Genomic DNA, 14,694 nt, shown 5'->3' with positions numbered 1-14,694 from the left:
GCTCAGTTGTCCTGAGTCTGCACAACTCTGCCAGGACCTAGGATCAAGAGAGAGACTCAAGTGTTTTAGTACTATATCTCTTGACACAATGATGAAAATAATCATGGCCTCTAAACCTTCAAGCTGCATACTGGACCCTATTCCAACTAAACTACTGAAATATCTGCTTCCTGTGCTTGGCCCTCCTATGTTGAACATAATAAACGGCTCTCTATCCCCCGGATGTGTACCAAACTCACTAAAAGTGGCAGTAATAAAGCCTCTCTTGAAAAAGCCAAACCTTGACCCAGAAAATATAAAAAAACTATTGGCCTATATCGGATCTTCCATTCCTCTCAAAATGTTTTGAAAAAGCTGTTGCGCAGCAACTCACTGCCTTCCTGAAGACAAACAATGTATACGAAATGCTTCAGTCTGGTTTTAGACCCCATCATAGCACTGAGACTGCACTTGTGAAGGTGGTAAATTACCTTTTAATGGCATCAGACCGAGGCTCTGCATCTGTCCTCGTGCTCCTAGACCTTAGTGCTGCTTTTGATACCATCGATCACCACATTCTTTTGGAGATTGGAAACCCAAATTGGTCTACACGGACAAGTTCTGGCCTGGTTAAGATCTTATCTGTCGGAAAGATATCAGTTTGTCTCTGTGAATGGTTTGTCCTCTGACAAATTAACTGTAAATTTCGGTGTTCTTCAACGTTCCGTTTTAGGACCACTATTATTTTCACTATATATTTTACCTCTTGGGGATGTCATTCGAAAACATAATGTTAACTTTCACTGCTATGCGGATGACACACAGCTGTACATTTCAATGAAACATGGTGAAGCCCCAAAATTGCCCTCGCTAGAAGCCTGTGTTTCAGACATAAGGAAGTGGATGGCTGCAAACTTTCTACTTTTAAACTCGGACAAAACAGAGATGCTTGTTCTAGGTCCCAAGAAACAAAGAGATCTTCTGTTGAATCTGACAATTCATCTTGATGGTTGTAAAGTCGTCTCAAATAAAACTGTGAAGGACCTCGGCGTTACTCTGGACCCTGATCTCTCTTTTGACGAACATATCAAGACTGTTTCAAGGACAGCTTTTTTCCATCTACGTAACATTGCAAAAATCCAAAACTTTCTGTCCAAGAATTATGCAGAAAAATTAATCCATGCTTTTGTTACTTCTAGGTTAGACTACTGCAATGCTCTACTTTCCGGCTACCCGGATAAAGCACTAAATAAACTTCAGTTAGTGCTAAATACGGCTGCTAGAATCCTGACTAGAATAAACAAATTTGATCATATTACTCCAGTGCTAGCCTCCCTACACTGGCTTCCTGTTAAGGCAAGGGCTGATTTCAAGGTTTTACTGCTAACCTACAAAGCATTACATGGGCTTGCTCCTACCTATCTTTCCGATTTGGTACTGCCGTACATACCTACACGTACGCTACGGTCACAAGACGCAGGCCTCCTAATTGTCCCTAGCATTTCAAAGCAAACAGCTGGAGGCAGGGCTTTCTTCTATAGAGCTCCATTTTTATGGAATGGTCTGCCTACCCATGTGAGAGACGCAGACTCGGTCTCAACCTTTAAGTCTTTACTGAAGACTCATCTCTTCAGTGGGTCATATGATTGAGTGTAGTCTGGCCCAGGAGTGTGAAGGTGAACGGAAAGGCTCTGGAGCAACGAACCGCCCTTGCTGTCTCTGCCTGGCCGGTTCCCCTCTCTCCACTGGGATTCTCTGCCTCTAACCCTATTACAGGGGCTGAGTCACTGACTTACTGGTGCTCTTTCATGCCGTCCCTAGGAGGGGTGCGTCACTTTAGTGGGTTGAGTCACTGACGTGATATTCCTGTCTGGGTTGGCGCCCCCCCTTGGGTTGTGCCGTGGCGGAGATCTTTGTGGGCTATACTCGGCCTTGTCTCAGGATGGTAAGTTGGTGGTTGAAGATATCCCTCTAGTGGTGTGAGGGCTGTGCTTTGGCAAAGTGGGTGGGGTTATGTCCTTCCTGTTTGGCCCTGTCTGGGGGTATCATCGGATGGGGCCACAGTGTCTCCTGACCCCTCCTGTCTCAGCCTCCAGTATTTATGCTGCAGTAGTTTATGTGTCGAGGGGCTAGGGTCAGTTTGTTATATCTGGAAACTTCTCCTGTCTTATCCGGTGTCCTGTGTGAATTTAAGTATGCTCTCTCTAATTCTCTCTTTCTTGCTCTCTCTCGGAGGACCTGAGCCCTAGGACCATGCCTCAGGACTACCTGGCATGATGACTCCTTGCTGTCCTCAGTCCACCTGGCCGTGCTGCTGCTCCAGTTTCAACTGTTCTGCCTGCGGCTATGGAACCCTGACCTGTTCACCGGACGTGCTACCTGTCCCAGACCTGCTGTTTTCAACTCTCTAGAGACAGCAGGAGCGGTAGAGATACTCTTAATGATCGGCTATGAAAAGCCAACTGACATTTACTCCTGAGGTGCTGACTTGCTGCACCCTCGACAACTACTGTGGTTATTATTATTTGACCATGCTGGTCATTTATGAACATTTGAACATCTTGGCCATGTTCTGTTATAATCTCCACCTGGCACAGCCAGAAGAGGACTGGCCACCCCTCATAGCCTGGTTCCTCTCTAGGTTTCTTCCTAGGTTTTGGCCTTTCTAGGGAGTTTTTCCTAGCCACTGTGCTTCTACACCTGCATTGCTTGCTGTTTGGAGTTTTAGGCTGGGTTTCTGTACAGCACTTTGAGATATCAGCTGATGTAAGAAGGGCTATATAAATACATTTGATTTGATTTGATTTTGATTACACGCACCTGTCACTATCATTTCACGCAGCAGAGCTCATTGGACTCACCTGGACTCCTTCACGTGGTTGATTGCCCCTGTATATCTGTCTGTTCCTCGGTGGTGTTCCCTGTGTCCACATTAATTGTTGTTATGTGTTCCTGTCCAGACGCTGTTCCTGTTCTGTTTCATGTCCATCAGTTATTACACCTTCACTCCCTGTACCTGCTTCCTATCTCCTGCGTCAATCCTTTCACAGTTCGTAAGTTTGGTAGGCTACTAATAACCATCAGCAGCATCAGAGCTTGGAGAAGCTTAATTACCATGACTAAACGGTCATGTGTAATTTGAGTGCCGTCATGACTCGTGACTGCCGGTGTGGCGGTAATACAGTCACCGTAACAGCCCTAGTGATGACTTCATGGCGTTCGTCTCCTCCACTGAGTGACCTAGTTAGCCAGGCTTCTGAATGTGCCCACGCTGAGGAGCCTGAACTAATTATTGGGCTTTTCAAACAAGCGTTCCACATCAGTTCCACCTAAACTGGAAGCCCTGTCTGTTTGTTAGACAGTAAATTGAAGCACATGTGGAAAATCCCACTGATGCCCTGACAGGGGGAACTCTATGGCCTGGCAGCCAGACAGCATACTGTATTACAACCATACTATATTAGAGACACAATGGACAAACCATGTCATGGTGGAATGCAGGGTCGACTGAGTTTGGATCAGTCATTGATTAGATGAAGTCATGCAATCTGTTATTAATTTCCTTAATATGAGCCTGGTATGAACAACCAAGACACTGTCAACCCAATACAACCTGAAGAAGGGGAATACCTGATGGGGAAAGAACATGTTATCTGTGTGTATGATGCACTTCACTGAATGTGAAATAAGATACTTCTATGAGAATTGCCATGACAATGGAGCTCTGTGGGTACAGAATCAATGTTTACATAAACTGACATAGGAAGTGCTTACACCTCTCTTCCTATTTCACCATACCATGAAAGGTCAGGCAGGAGGAAAAATACTCCCAGACACCATCATCTCTCATGAATCTCTTGTGCCACACTGGGATATTCCATACATTGTAGATAGTTCATGTAAACCTTGTTGACAGCGACTCAATTACTCATTCTCCTCGCTGACAACCACCAAATGAAAATGCTGCCAGGCACAGACACACGCACACTCCACCATTTTTCTACAGGCCGCTCATCAAGGTGTGAAGTGACATTACTGATAGGCTGTGTATCAAACAAAGGTGGACAGCCCCTGCTTCACATTTTTATGATTTTGAACATGATTCTAGGACATTTAGTGATAGCCATTAGTGACAGCCAGTCGCTGATGTGCTTAAAGTGAGTCACCCTCTGAATTCAACTAATGTACTGTAGCATGGTGCCAAGGCTCTTGTTTTTTTTAGCCATACAGTAAGTGCTACAATTCATTTGAGTTGATGCCTCAGCTTGACAGCTTCTATTGGTACCTGAGACACTCCATTCAGACAGTCTAGGTATTCAGACATATCCAGTTTGTCAAAGCACAAGCCTGCAACACTAGTGTTGAACATCTCTGTCTAGGAGTTATTATACAATTCAGGCGAGCTCAGGTTTTCTGTAACAAGAGCAAAGCCGAACATGAACACTTTAGAAACTTTAACTTCCAGCTATAGAGGCATTATGGCAGTCCTCCTGACCCAGAAACTGGAGAAATTAGCTGCTGTCTGGTCAGTCTTTAGAGACCACTTCACTCAAAGACACTGCCAGCCCTGTACCTGACCAACGCTGTCAATTGCTTATTGAAAGGATTTCTTCCAAGCAGAGAGGCTGAACAGAGCTCTGTAGAGTCCCACATGCTTTTCATACCGAGAGAAGTAGTGAGTAAAGAATGCTGTAAGTAAACTAGGGAGTAGTACAGGAGTGGTATAGTAGAGGAGTCTTTTAAATCAATGTAGACACAGTTCTGGGGAAGAACAGATACGACTCCATTCCCATTCATAGTTAATGTGCGTGAGGTGCATGATCCCTAAAGGCATATTGATTTCAAGTACACAAAATGTACCTTCCATTAGCAGCAGTGACCATAAAAGTTTACGAGCAGTGACAACTCATCATGATAAGCTGAGGTGAAGCCTCCTCCGTCAGTACAGTACCACATTTCATGCCCGTCAGCTTTAGGCCAAATAGATAATGATTACAAAATGATTACTCAGTATTCATTGTGTAACAGTGAGTTTGAGTTCTGTTATCAGACTGGATGTGCATGAAATGAGAGGATGCTCTGTTCAGCAGGGAGGTGGTGAGAGAGGCCTCTCCATATCAACCCCACTACGTATACAGTCTGATAAAACATCCCAGGAGGATTCAGTGTCTGCCTGTGTGTGTGTGTGTGTGTGTGTGTGTGTGTGTGTGTGTGTGTGTGCAGACCAATCAAACTGAGTATTCTATTATGTGTGGTCTAACCAAAGATGATAAAGGAGAGACAGAAATTTCTCTAATCACTTTGCTTAGTGGTGATGCAAAGAAGTATCATTTTCAGGGACAAACCCAGCTCTGCTCAACCCAGAGTGAAAAATGTGGTAAAACTATCCACACAATCTGGCTTCTGGGAACAATGTCTGTTTGCCCTTCACATCATCAGTACAATTACAGAGGAGAGATATTTCAAACATAAATCATTCGATGACAGCAAACCTTTGCGGAAAATGATGGTGATTTGAGTAGATCTGAGCATCTGAGTTTTATTGAAAATGTGTTTAAAATGTGTTTGTAAGCACGTTTAAAATGTGTTTGTAAGCACACATGTTCCCCAAGGACTTCTTATTCTACATTGTGAGTTCCTCCTGGAATCTATCAGACCCAAAGTACACAAACAAACATTCATTATCTTGTTTAAAAATAAACAATGCATTTCTCCTCAGTTGTTCATCCTGATGTTTGGAAAGCTTGTGCCAACAGTGCACAGTTAGGGTAAAGGCTACAGTACAAAGAGCATGTAACTATCACCACCAGAGGAAGGACAGACTTTCACATAATACCCTGGTATTTCACAGAGGTTGTACATCCCATTCTGTTAATACAGTACCTCTGTATGCTCTTGACTGAGAAAGGCTTATTTCATAATGGGACTGTGATGACCCCTGCTAAAGTGGAAAAGGGACAGATTCTATTGGATGATCTTGGTTGATAGTGATGATATTGATCTGAATGTCCCTGGAATATGTAGTTGTTGCTACGGTTACCTGAGAATTGTGCAGAGCCTCCTCTGATGTATAGGGGCGGGGCCTGGAAGGCATAGATGATGTCAGTCTCGGCTATGCACGTCAGATCCTCCTCATCAAAGAAGGAGCGCTGAAAGCCTGTGGTGTAGATCTCTGTCAGGATCACCTGAAAGAGAGAGAGGGAGCGAGGGAGAGAGAGAGAGAGAGGGAGAGAGAGTGAGAGAGAGGGCGAGAGAGAGAGATAGCAAGAGACTTGGAAAATCAGAGACTTGGAAAATGGGGAGTGAGAGTGAATCTGAGGATAGTGTGCATCATCAAGAAGAGTGAGACAAGATCACCTACCTGGTCTGGGGAGATCTTCCCCTCATCCGCCAACATCCTTCTCAGAAAGGCCAGCGAGCCAAAGAGAGGCACAGCCAGCCCGATGCGCAGGTATCTCTGGCCCTTCGTACTGAAGACCAGAGTTACACACAGAGGCCTGTCGAGTGAAGGAGAGAGAGAGAGAGAGCGAGCGAGAATAGCCGCTGCATTGAAATCGCTACCAATTTTATTACAGTCCATGACCAGGAAGGGACATATAGTTTTCATGAATTAATCAATACATTTTAGCATTAATAATAGATCATTAGGACAGTTTTTTATGTGTAAGAAATAATGGAATCTGTATTGTGGGTCAATGCATTTTTAAAGCTGAGCACTTGGCTCTTACTTCTCTTTTGCATGGAGAAGCAGTGCTGACATAGGCAGGGTAAAGGGACATAATGGCTTGTACAAAAACACTACACTGAAGAGATATGTGCCCTGTGATTCACCTGTGAGAGTCTATGTGTGTCTATATGTGAGGACTGTAGTCAGCTGAGTAGACACACCACGCAGAATGTCAGCGAGTGCACAGCACCTCTATTCTACAGACAAGACTCTTATTTTTTATTTAAATAGGCAAGTCAGTTAAGAACAAATTCTTATTTACAATGACGGACTAGGAACAGTGGGTTAACAGATTTTTACCTTGTCAGCTCGGGGATTCGATCCAGCAACCTTTCGGTTACTGGCCCAACGCGCTAACCACTAGGCTACCTGCCACCCCTTATCTTCTTACAGTAGAGAGTCCATGCTTACATAAGTACAACTCATATTGAAGGTCTTGTGAAAAAGCTCAGGCTCAATTTTTTATTTTAAATAAGTCATGTTTTTCTTTTGAAGCAAGAAAGAGACTTGTTTCCACTACCTTTTTGCCTGTAATCGACTATGGATGATACACTGTACATGTTTGCCCCTGTGGCGTCATTACATATGCTGAACAATGTGTCCCATGGGGTGTTGTTACAAACTCCAATGCTTTCACCAATCATTGTACCCTCTATACCAGAGTGGGCTGGCCTTCATTAGCTCTTCAGAGACTAAGTCATTGATATGTTGTTATTTACAAGGCCATACTGAGACAGCTCCCATTTTACCTGTGTATCTACATTGTCCAGCAGACTAATGCCAATTATCAATTAAAGTGAGTTTTGTGATGTCTTGTTGATGACCTGCTCTATAATCCACCACCGGTGTTTGGAGGATATGTTGGCACGGATATGTTGGCACGGTTTGCTGGCCCTCAACTTCTTCTCGGGCCTAACAACACTCGCGCCAATATATCCCCCAAACACCGGCTTCGAGGGCATTATCACTTAAGTAAGTAAAGGGTGTTGAGCTGTGAGATCCCCTGCTGTCTGGACTCAAGGTAACCTCTACACTGGCTGTCAAGGATTCTCAGCACACGCTATAGTGAGGGGTATGGGGAGATCTCCCCATATGATTTAGCCGGTGGCGCACCTGAGTTCATTCCTTTATCTGCCTTTGATTAGGCAGTAGGAACACCAAAACAGTGCCTCATATTATCACGGTTCTTTTTGTGTCTCAAGACACAAACAGTGAAGGCAGTAGTTAATCAATGGTGCTCTGAGCAGGCAAGCGTTACTAATTCATACTAATTACCTTGTTTGGAACCATTCTGGGAGTGGCAAAACATCCCCACACACTCAACAGCTCAGAACTAGAAAGGCAGGCATAGGGATAATTAACAATCTATAACGTTACATGATGCACCCAATACCTATTATGGGAATTCAATTCCCAGTGACTGAATACTCAACTAAAGCTCTCAATTGAATGGTAATCTGAGTCTATGATTATACTAAGCTACTGCAAATAGTGGCTACATCCCGAGAACACCTTTCAGAGATTTAGCTCCCCGTCTCTGAGTACAAAGCTGAATCAATCATGATAATGAATCGCAAACCTTTTCCTCAGGAGGACAGGAACATTATACAACAAGATCTCTGATGGATCTTTACAGTAATAACATGATGATCTGTAATGAGCGGCTCATTTAGTGGAGTTAATGCGTTTAAATGGAACTGCCATACCACTCAGTCCATTACATGCTGACCAGATGTCGCATGCGTCGCAAAATAAATTTAGAAATCTATGTTATTCAATTATTGCGCCAACGAGCGTCTGCGATGCCAAGCGCTAAAATAGAAGTCCTTTCTATTTCTGACGCAGATCGCGCTGCAAGTCCTGCCTCTCCCATCTCCTCATCGGTTTATAGAAGCAGGGACCCACGTGCCATCTCCTCATTGGTTATACCCACGTGGGTGATTGAAAGATGAAATGTTTTGCCGGTTCTTGTGGTAAAAGTGTAGATGCCAATCACCATATAAGTTCAGATATAAAAAAAGCCTGGAAGGAGGAGAGATGACTAGAAACGATTCGGTTGGCCGTTTTATGTGTGGATTAATTGTCGAAGTAGAGGAACTTGTGTATTTCAGGTAAAATAACAAATCAATATTTATATTCCAGGACAAATTAGCTAGCAACAGCAAGCTAGCTAAATAGGACAAATTAGCTAGCAAATGCAAGCTAACTAGCTAAATTGCCATGCATGTTTAATGTTTTTCGACCTGTCCCCAAATGAATGTCATTGGTTCAGAGTTTGTTTTGATATTTGAACCTGCGTGTCGTGATCGCGTTTGGTGTGAGGGGACAAAATACATTTATGCACGATAGCGCACGATGGCGCACGCGCGCAGCCGATTTGGGTTCCATGTTAGGGTACAACATCAATATGTGTCCATGTCGGGCTGACTCTGCCACATTGGTTAACACACTAGATGATAACTAACCACATACTGTATATATGACATGTGGGAACACATTTCTGTCAGAAAATAGGTACTGTAGCAGTCCAATAAATAAAATATATATGTGTGAGGTTGGGGTTGGTATAAATGACTGTTGGTGTTGAAAATCTGCACTTTAGTTTGTGTTAGGGTTTATGGAGATATACAAAACTATGACACTTTTTTTTTACATGAACAACCATGTACAAAATCTTAAAAGGCAAACCATCTGTTTCTTCCTTTCATAACTGTCTACAGTATTCAATGCCATTAGCCAAAAGCAGAACGAATGAGGCGATTATGTAAAGTTTGCCTGGCAAGCTGTTTGTTAGAGCTAGATTTTTAAAAACGATTCTCCAATTAGCATAAAAGTTTGCTTAAGGCCAGGCACCACAGGCTGAAATTACATTTTTGCATCTACAGTGCGTTCAGAAAGTATTCAGACCCCTTGACTTTTTTCACATTTTGTTACGTTACAGCCTTATTCTAAAATGTATTCAATAGTTGTTTTCTCATCAATCTACACACAATACCCCATAATGACAAAGCAAAAATAGGTATTTCGAAATTTTACCTTAGTTAGTACTTTGTTGAAACACCTTTGGCAGCGATTACAGCCTTGAGTCTTCTTGGGTATGACGCTACAAGCTTGGCACACCTGTATTTGGGGAGTTTCTCCCATTCTTCTCTGCAGATCCTCTCAAGCTCTGTCAGGTTGGATAGGGAGCGTCGCTGCACAGCTATTTTCAGGTCTCTCCAGAGATATTCGATCGGGTTCAATTCAGGGCTCTGGCTGAGCCACTCAAGGACATTCAGAGACTTGTCCCGAAGCCACTCCCGCGTTGTCTTGGCTGTGTGCTTCGGGTTCTTGCCCTGTTGAAAGGTGAACATTGGCTCAGTCTGTGGTCCTGAGTGCTCTGGAGCAGGTTTTCATCAAGGACCTGTCTGTACTTTACTTTACTTTACTGCGTTCATCCCAGTTCCTGCTGCTGAAAAACATCCCCACAGCATGATGCTTCCACCACCATGCTTCACCGTAGGGATGGTGCCAGGTTTCCTCCAGATGTGATGCTTGGCATTCAGGCCAAAGAGTTCAATCTTGGTTTCATCACACCTGAGACTGTTGTTTCTCATGGTCTGAGAGTCCTTTAGGTGCCTTTTGCCAATCTCCAAGTGGGCTGTCATGTGCCTTTTACTGAGGAGTGGCTTCCGTCTGGCCACTCTACCATAAAGGCCTGATTGGTGGAGTGCTGCAGAGATGGTTGTCCTTCTGGAAGGTTCTCCCATCTCCACAGAGGAACTCTGGAGCTCTGTCAGAGTGACCATCGGGTTCTTGGTCACCTCCCAGACCAAGGCCCTTCTCCCCCGATTGCTCAGTTTAGCCGGGCGGCCAGCTCTAGGAAGAGTCTTGGTGGTTCCAAACTTCTTCCATTTAAGAATGATGGAGGCCACTGTGTTCTTGGGGACCTTCAATGCTGCAGAAATATTTTGGTACCCTTCCCCAGATCTGAGCCTCAACACAATCCTGCCTCGGAGCTCTACGGACAATTCCTTCAACCTCATGGCTGGGTTTTTGCTCTCACATGCACTGTCAACTGTGGGACCTTATATAGACAGGTGTGTGCCTTTCCAAATCATATCCAATCAATTGAATTTACCACAGGTGGACTCCAAGGATGATCAATGGAAACAGGATGCACCTCAGCTCAATTTCGAGTCTCAAAGGAAAGGGTCTGAATACTTATGTACTTATTTATAATTTCTTTAGTTTATCATTCTACCCTCATCAACATATTAATGCATTTGAACCACTTTAATAATTTTAAAGCTCACAACATTAAATTACACACAAATTTAGAAGCCCATTTCATAGCGAGCGTTACAAACTGGACTATATTTAGAAACTTACCTTGATGACTGGGTCTAAATAGGCATTTGGTATTCTAAATTCAGTGTACTTGTCTTTAACCGCCATTTCCCGAAAGTCAGACTCTTCCCACACACCCCTTCAAAAATACTCAGCTTCAGAAGCATCTGCATTCACTAAATGTTGTGTGGTTATTAGAGGTCGACCGATTATGATTTTTCAACGCCGACACCGATACCGATTATTGGAGGACAAAAAAAGCCGATAGCGATTAATCGGTCGATAAAAAAATAAAAATAAATTGAAATGTATTTATATATATCATACACACACACACATTTTTGTAATAATGACAATTGCAACAATACTGAATGAACAATGAACACTTTTATTTTAACTTAATATAATACATAAATAAAATCAATTTAGTCTCAAATAACATGAGAACATATGTTAAAACGAACCACCAGCTTTCATGGGTCTTCAATATTCCCAGTTAAGTTTTAGGTTGTAGTGCAGAAAGCAGAGCTTGTCTGCATGGTCCCCTGTCAGTCTGCTCCTCCGCGAAACACAGACCTTATTTGAAGTAGATCAAGACATTCTTTATGGAAGACATGAACGGTAAAATAACGAAGGAACCCCTTTCAAGTTCAGCCGCAAGTTATTACAGGAATTATAACGCGTCGACTATTTCTCTCTAAACCATATACCTGTTACTAATCCGGAAACTATCACCTCGAAAACAAAACGTTTATTCCGTTCCGTATTTTATCTAACGGGTGGCATCCATGAGTCTAAATATTCCTGTTACATTGCACAACCTTCAATGTTGTCATAATTACGTAAAATTCTGGCAAATTAGTTCGCAAAGAGCCAGGCGGCCCAAACTGTTGCATATACCCTGACTCTGCGTGCAATGAATGCAAGAGAAATGACACAATTTCACCTGGTTAATATTGCCTGCTAACCTGGATTTCTTTTAGCTAAATATGCAGGTTTAAAAATATATACTTGTGTATTGATTTTAAGAAAGGAATTGATGTTTATGGTTAAGTACACATTGGAGCAATGACAGTCATTGATTGATTGTTTTTTATAAGATAAGTTTAATGCTAGCTAGCAACTTACCTTAGCTTACTGCATTCGCGTAACAGGCAGGCTCCTCGTGGAGTGCAATGTAATCAGGTTAGAGCATTGGACTAGTTAACTGTAAGGTTGCAAGATTGGATCCCCCGAGCTGACAAGGTTAAAAATCTGCCCCTAAAGGCAGAACGACAGAGGCAGAACGTTCCTAGGCCGTCATTGAAAATAAGAATGTGTTCTTAACTGACTTGCCTAGTTAAATAAAGATTAAATAAAGGTGTAAAAAAAAAAAAACGGCACCCAAAAATACCGATTTCCGATTATTATGAAAACTTGAAATCGGCCCTAATTAATCGGCCATTCCGATGAATCGGTCGACCTCTAGTGGTTATCCTTAGATGTATTCTCCAGACTTGCTCAGAGGGAATTATTGATGTTGTGAAGTTTATAATCTAGATTTTAAAAAGTATTTGAAAAAAAAACGCATTTTACGTACATGTCTTTACTATTTTACAGATAGAAAGATTAAAAAAGTATTTATCCACAATCTGCTCCGGACAAGTCTGGTCCTGGAGTGTCTTAATGAAATGAAACCAAATCATTTAGGGTGACTTCATCCAGTGTCCAGAAAAATATATTTGCGTGATATGCAAATATGAGCATACTAATGAGAATTGGCTCATTTGCATATTTTTGTATATAATTCGGAATTATGTTTATACAAAAAAGTATTATATTTGTGTCTACATTCAACTGGTAAAAGATGATTGTGATATGATTAAAGGGAAAAAAAATCTCTAGGAGGGTGTCGTGCCTGGCCTTAACGTTTATTGACACTCCAGTTGCTCCAAAGAGACTGAGAACTATTTCAATGACTGTATGTGTCACAAATAGAGAGCTCTAAATAATACCTGTTAAAGCTAGAATCCTTAATTGAAACAATAACAAAGTGTGCTTCCCGCCCCTTTATCACTAAAAAGCTAAGGGACTGGAAATATGTAACCACTCTCATATTCATATTCATAACTAAGGACTCTAGCTTTACGTTGGATGCTCAGTATGAATGACGATCTACAGTATGAGATCAACGTTGTAGTGTCCATTTGTGGTGTAGGATTGGATAGATGAGTGTGTGTTAGGCTTTTGAATTTGCTAGGCACACCCTGGGACCTCAATAGGAGGACACAGCTGCATGCACTTCTATGACACCCCAGCACAGGAATCTGAGATATGATTTAGAGTCAATCGATGAGTTTAACACCTCTTTCCAATTAGGACAACTCCTCCATCTGCACTGGAGAATAAAGGTGAGAACCATACTGTTTTGACTTCAGTTTTTGGTCAGGCGGTGTGTGAGAGGAAACATTATCTTCTGCTTTTAACAAAAAACAAAGTTGTCAAAAGTCTTCACAAAGAGCACAATTAATGAGAGGGTGTAGGTGCTTGAAGAGTAAGGGCTTGGGGGGGACTAACTCCTCAAAAATTGATTTCCTGAACAGGCTAACAGCGGCCAAGCAGGGATGGAGTGATCTTTGTGACCTGGGCATGAATGTGACATTGTTCCTGGTTTCTGAGGTGGTGCTCCTCAGGGCTTTCATCTGGGCTTCAAGTACACTCCATCTCAGCCAGGTCTATTGTTTCTCTGTGCTACTCCAGATCTTTATCCATTCCTCTAACATTATGAGCCTCTAGAGGACTGAAAGGGACGTTAAAAAGACACCAGTGCTTGAGTCTTGTCTACAGTGTATTTCTACGTCTGTACCTAAGGCAAGTCTTTCCGTCTACTACGGCTTTGACTCTCACTGACAGATGTCTCCCAATAGCTGCACGTAGTACCATGATGTGGTGTGATGTGTTGCCTGGTTGTGTATTCAGTATGGTTGGTGCACTAACCAAGGATATTACTCACCTGGTGTGGCGCAGAGGGATGGGAAGTGAAATGCAGAGGAAAGGGTCAAAGGTGTTGCTCTGTTTATGACAATGAGGGCAGGTCAGCGATGACCTGTGGAAAGAAAAACAAGATTGTGTGATGTTTGACGCCTGTTTTAGACACCTGAACATGCACTTCTGTGTCAGGCCAGCAGGAAAGTGCATCTTGCTATAGAAATGGACACAGTACGGCTTGATGTTGCTGTAGAGATTTTCTATGGGAAAGATAAGTGATGTAAGGGGGGTGGGTAGTGGGAAAAAGCCTCACGGTGCGACTGGACCTTTAAATGGGAACCAGCACGCAGCGATTCCCTAATGATCACCATCATGGGGAGAATAAAGAACAGTCCTAAGAGATGGCTTGTTTCCTCCCTATATTAATTTTCAGGCCATAGGACTCAAAGGACAGGAAAAGAGAGCAAATCTTCCAGTCTACCAATATTTCATTCCACACCTGGTTCACACACTGGCTCCAACAGACCTCTTTATGTTTAGGAGAGGAAGTTGCTTATTCTGGAAAATCACTAACTGTTTGAACAAAGAGTCAGAGGGTATTTCCATGGAAGTCCTCAGACTGAAGTGCTATTGAACTTGACTTGAAGTACTTCTAAATCCTGTAATAGTTCTATGGCAAGAACTCCATGACT

At 42.7% G+C, this 14,694-nt stretch overlaps 1 protein-coding gene across 1 annotated transcript in view; it reads right to left on the bottom strand.

Moving 5' to 3' along the window:
* Positions 1 to 14,694, bottom strand: part of LOC139564736 (ubiquitin carboxyl-terminal hydrolase 43-like) — a 99,508-nt gene that overhangs the window by 38,675 nt on the left and 46,139 nt on the right. The window contains exons 4-6 of the mRNA XM_071384503.1: positions 14,028 to 14,120; positions 6,341 to 6,476; positions 6,020 to 6,164 (exon numbers count right to left, since the gene is read on the bottom strand). Of these exons, the coding sequence (XP_071240604.1) occupies positions 6,020 to 6,164; positions 6,341 to 6,476; positions 14,028 to 14,120 (374 nt within the window). The remainder of the gene's footprint in view (positions 1 to 6,019; positions 6,165 to 6,340; positions 6,477 to 14,027; positions 14,121 to 14,694) is intronic.

Source organism: Salvelinus alpinus, chromosome 36, assembly GCF_045679555.1.
Source record: "Salvelinus alpinus chromosome 36, SLU_Salpinus.1, whole genome shotgun sequence".
Lineage (NCBI taxonomy): Eukaryota > Metazoa > Chordata > Actinopteri > Salmoniformes > Salmonidae > Salvelinus > Salvelinus alpinus.
Note: the sequence above shows the minus strand (reverse complement) of the source record. Positions and strands in the feature narration are given on the sequence as shown.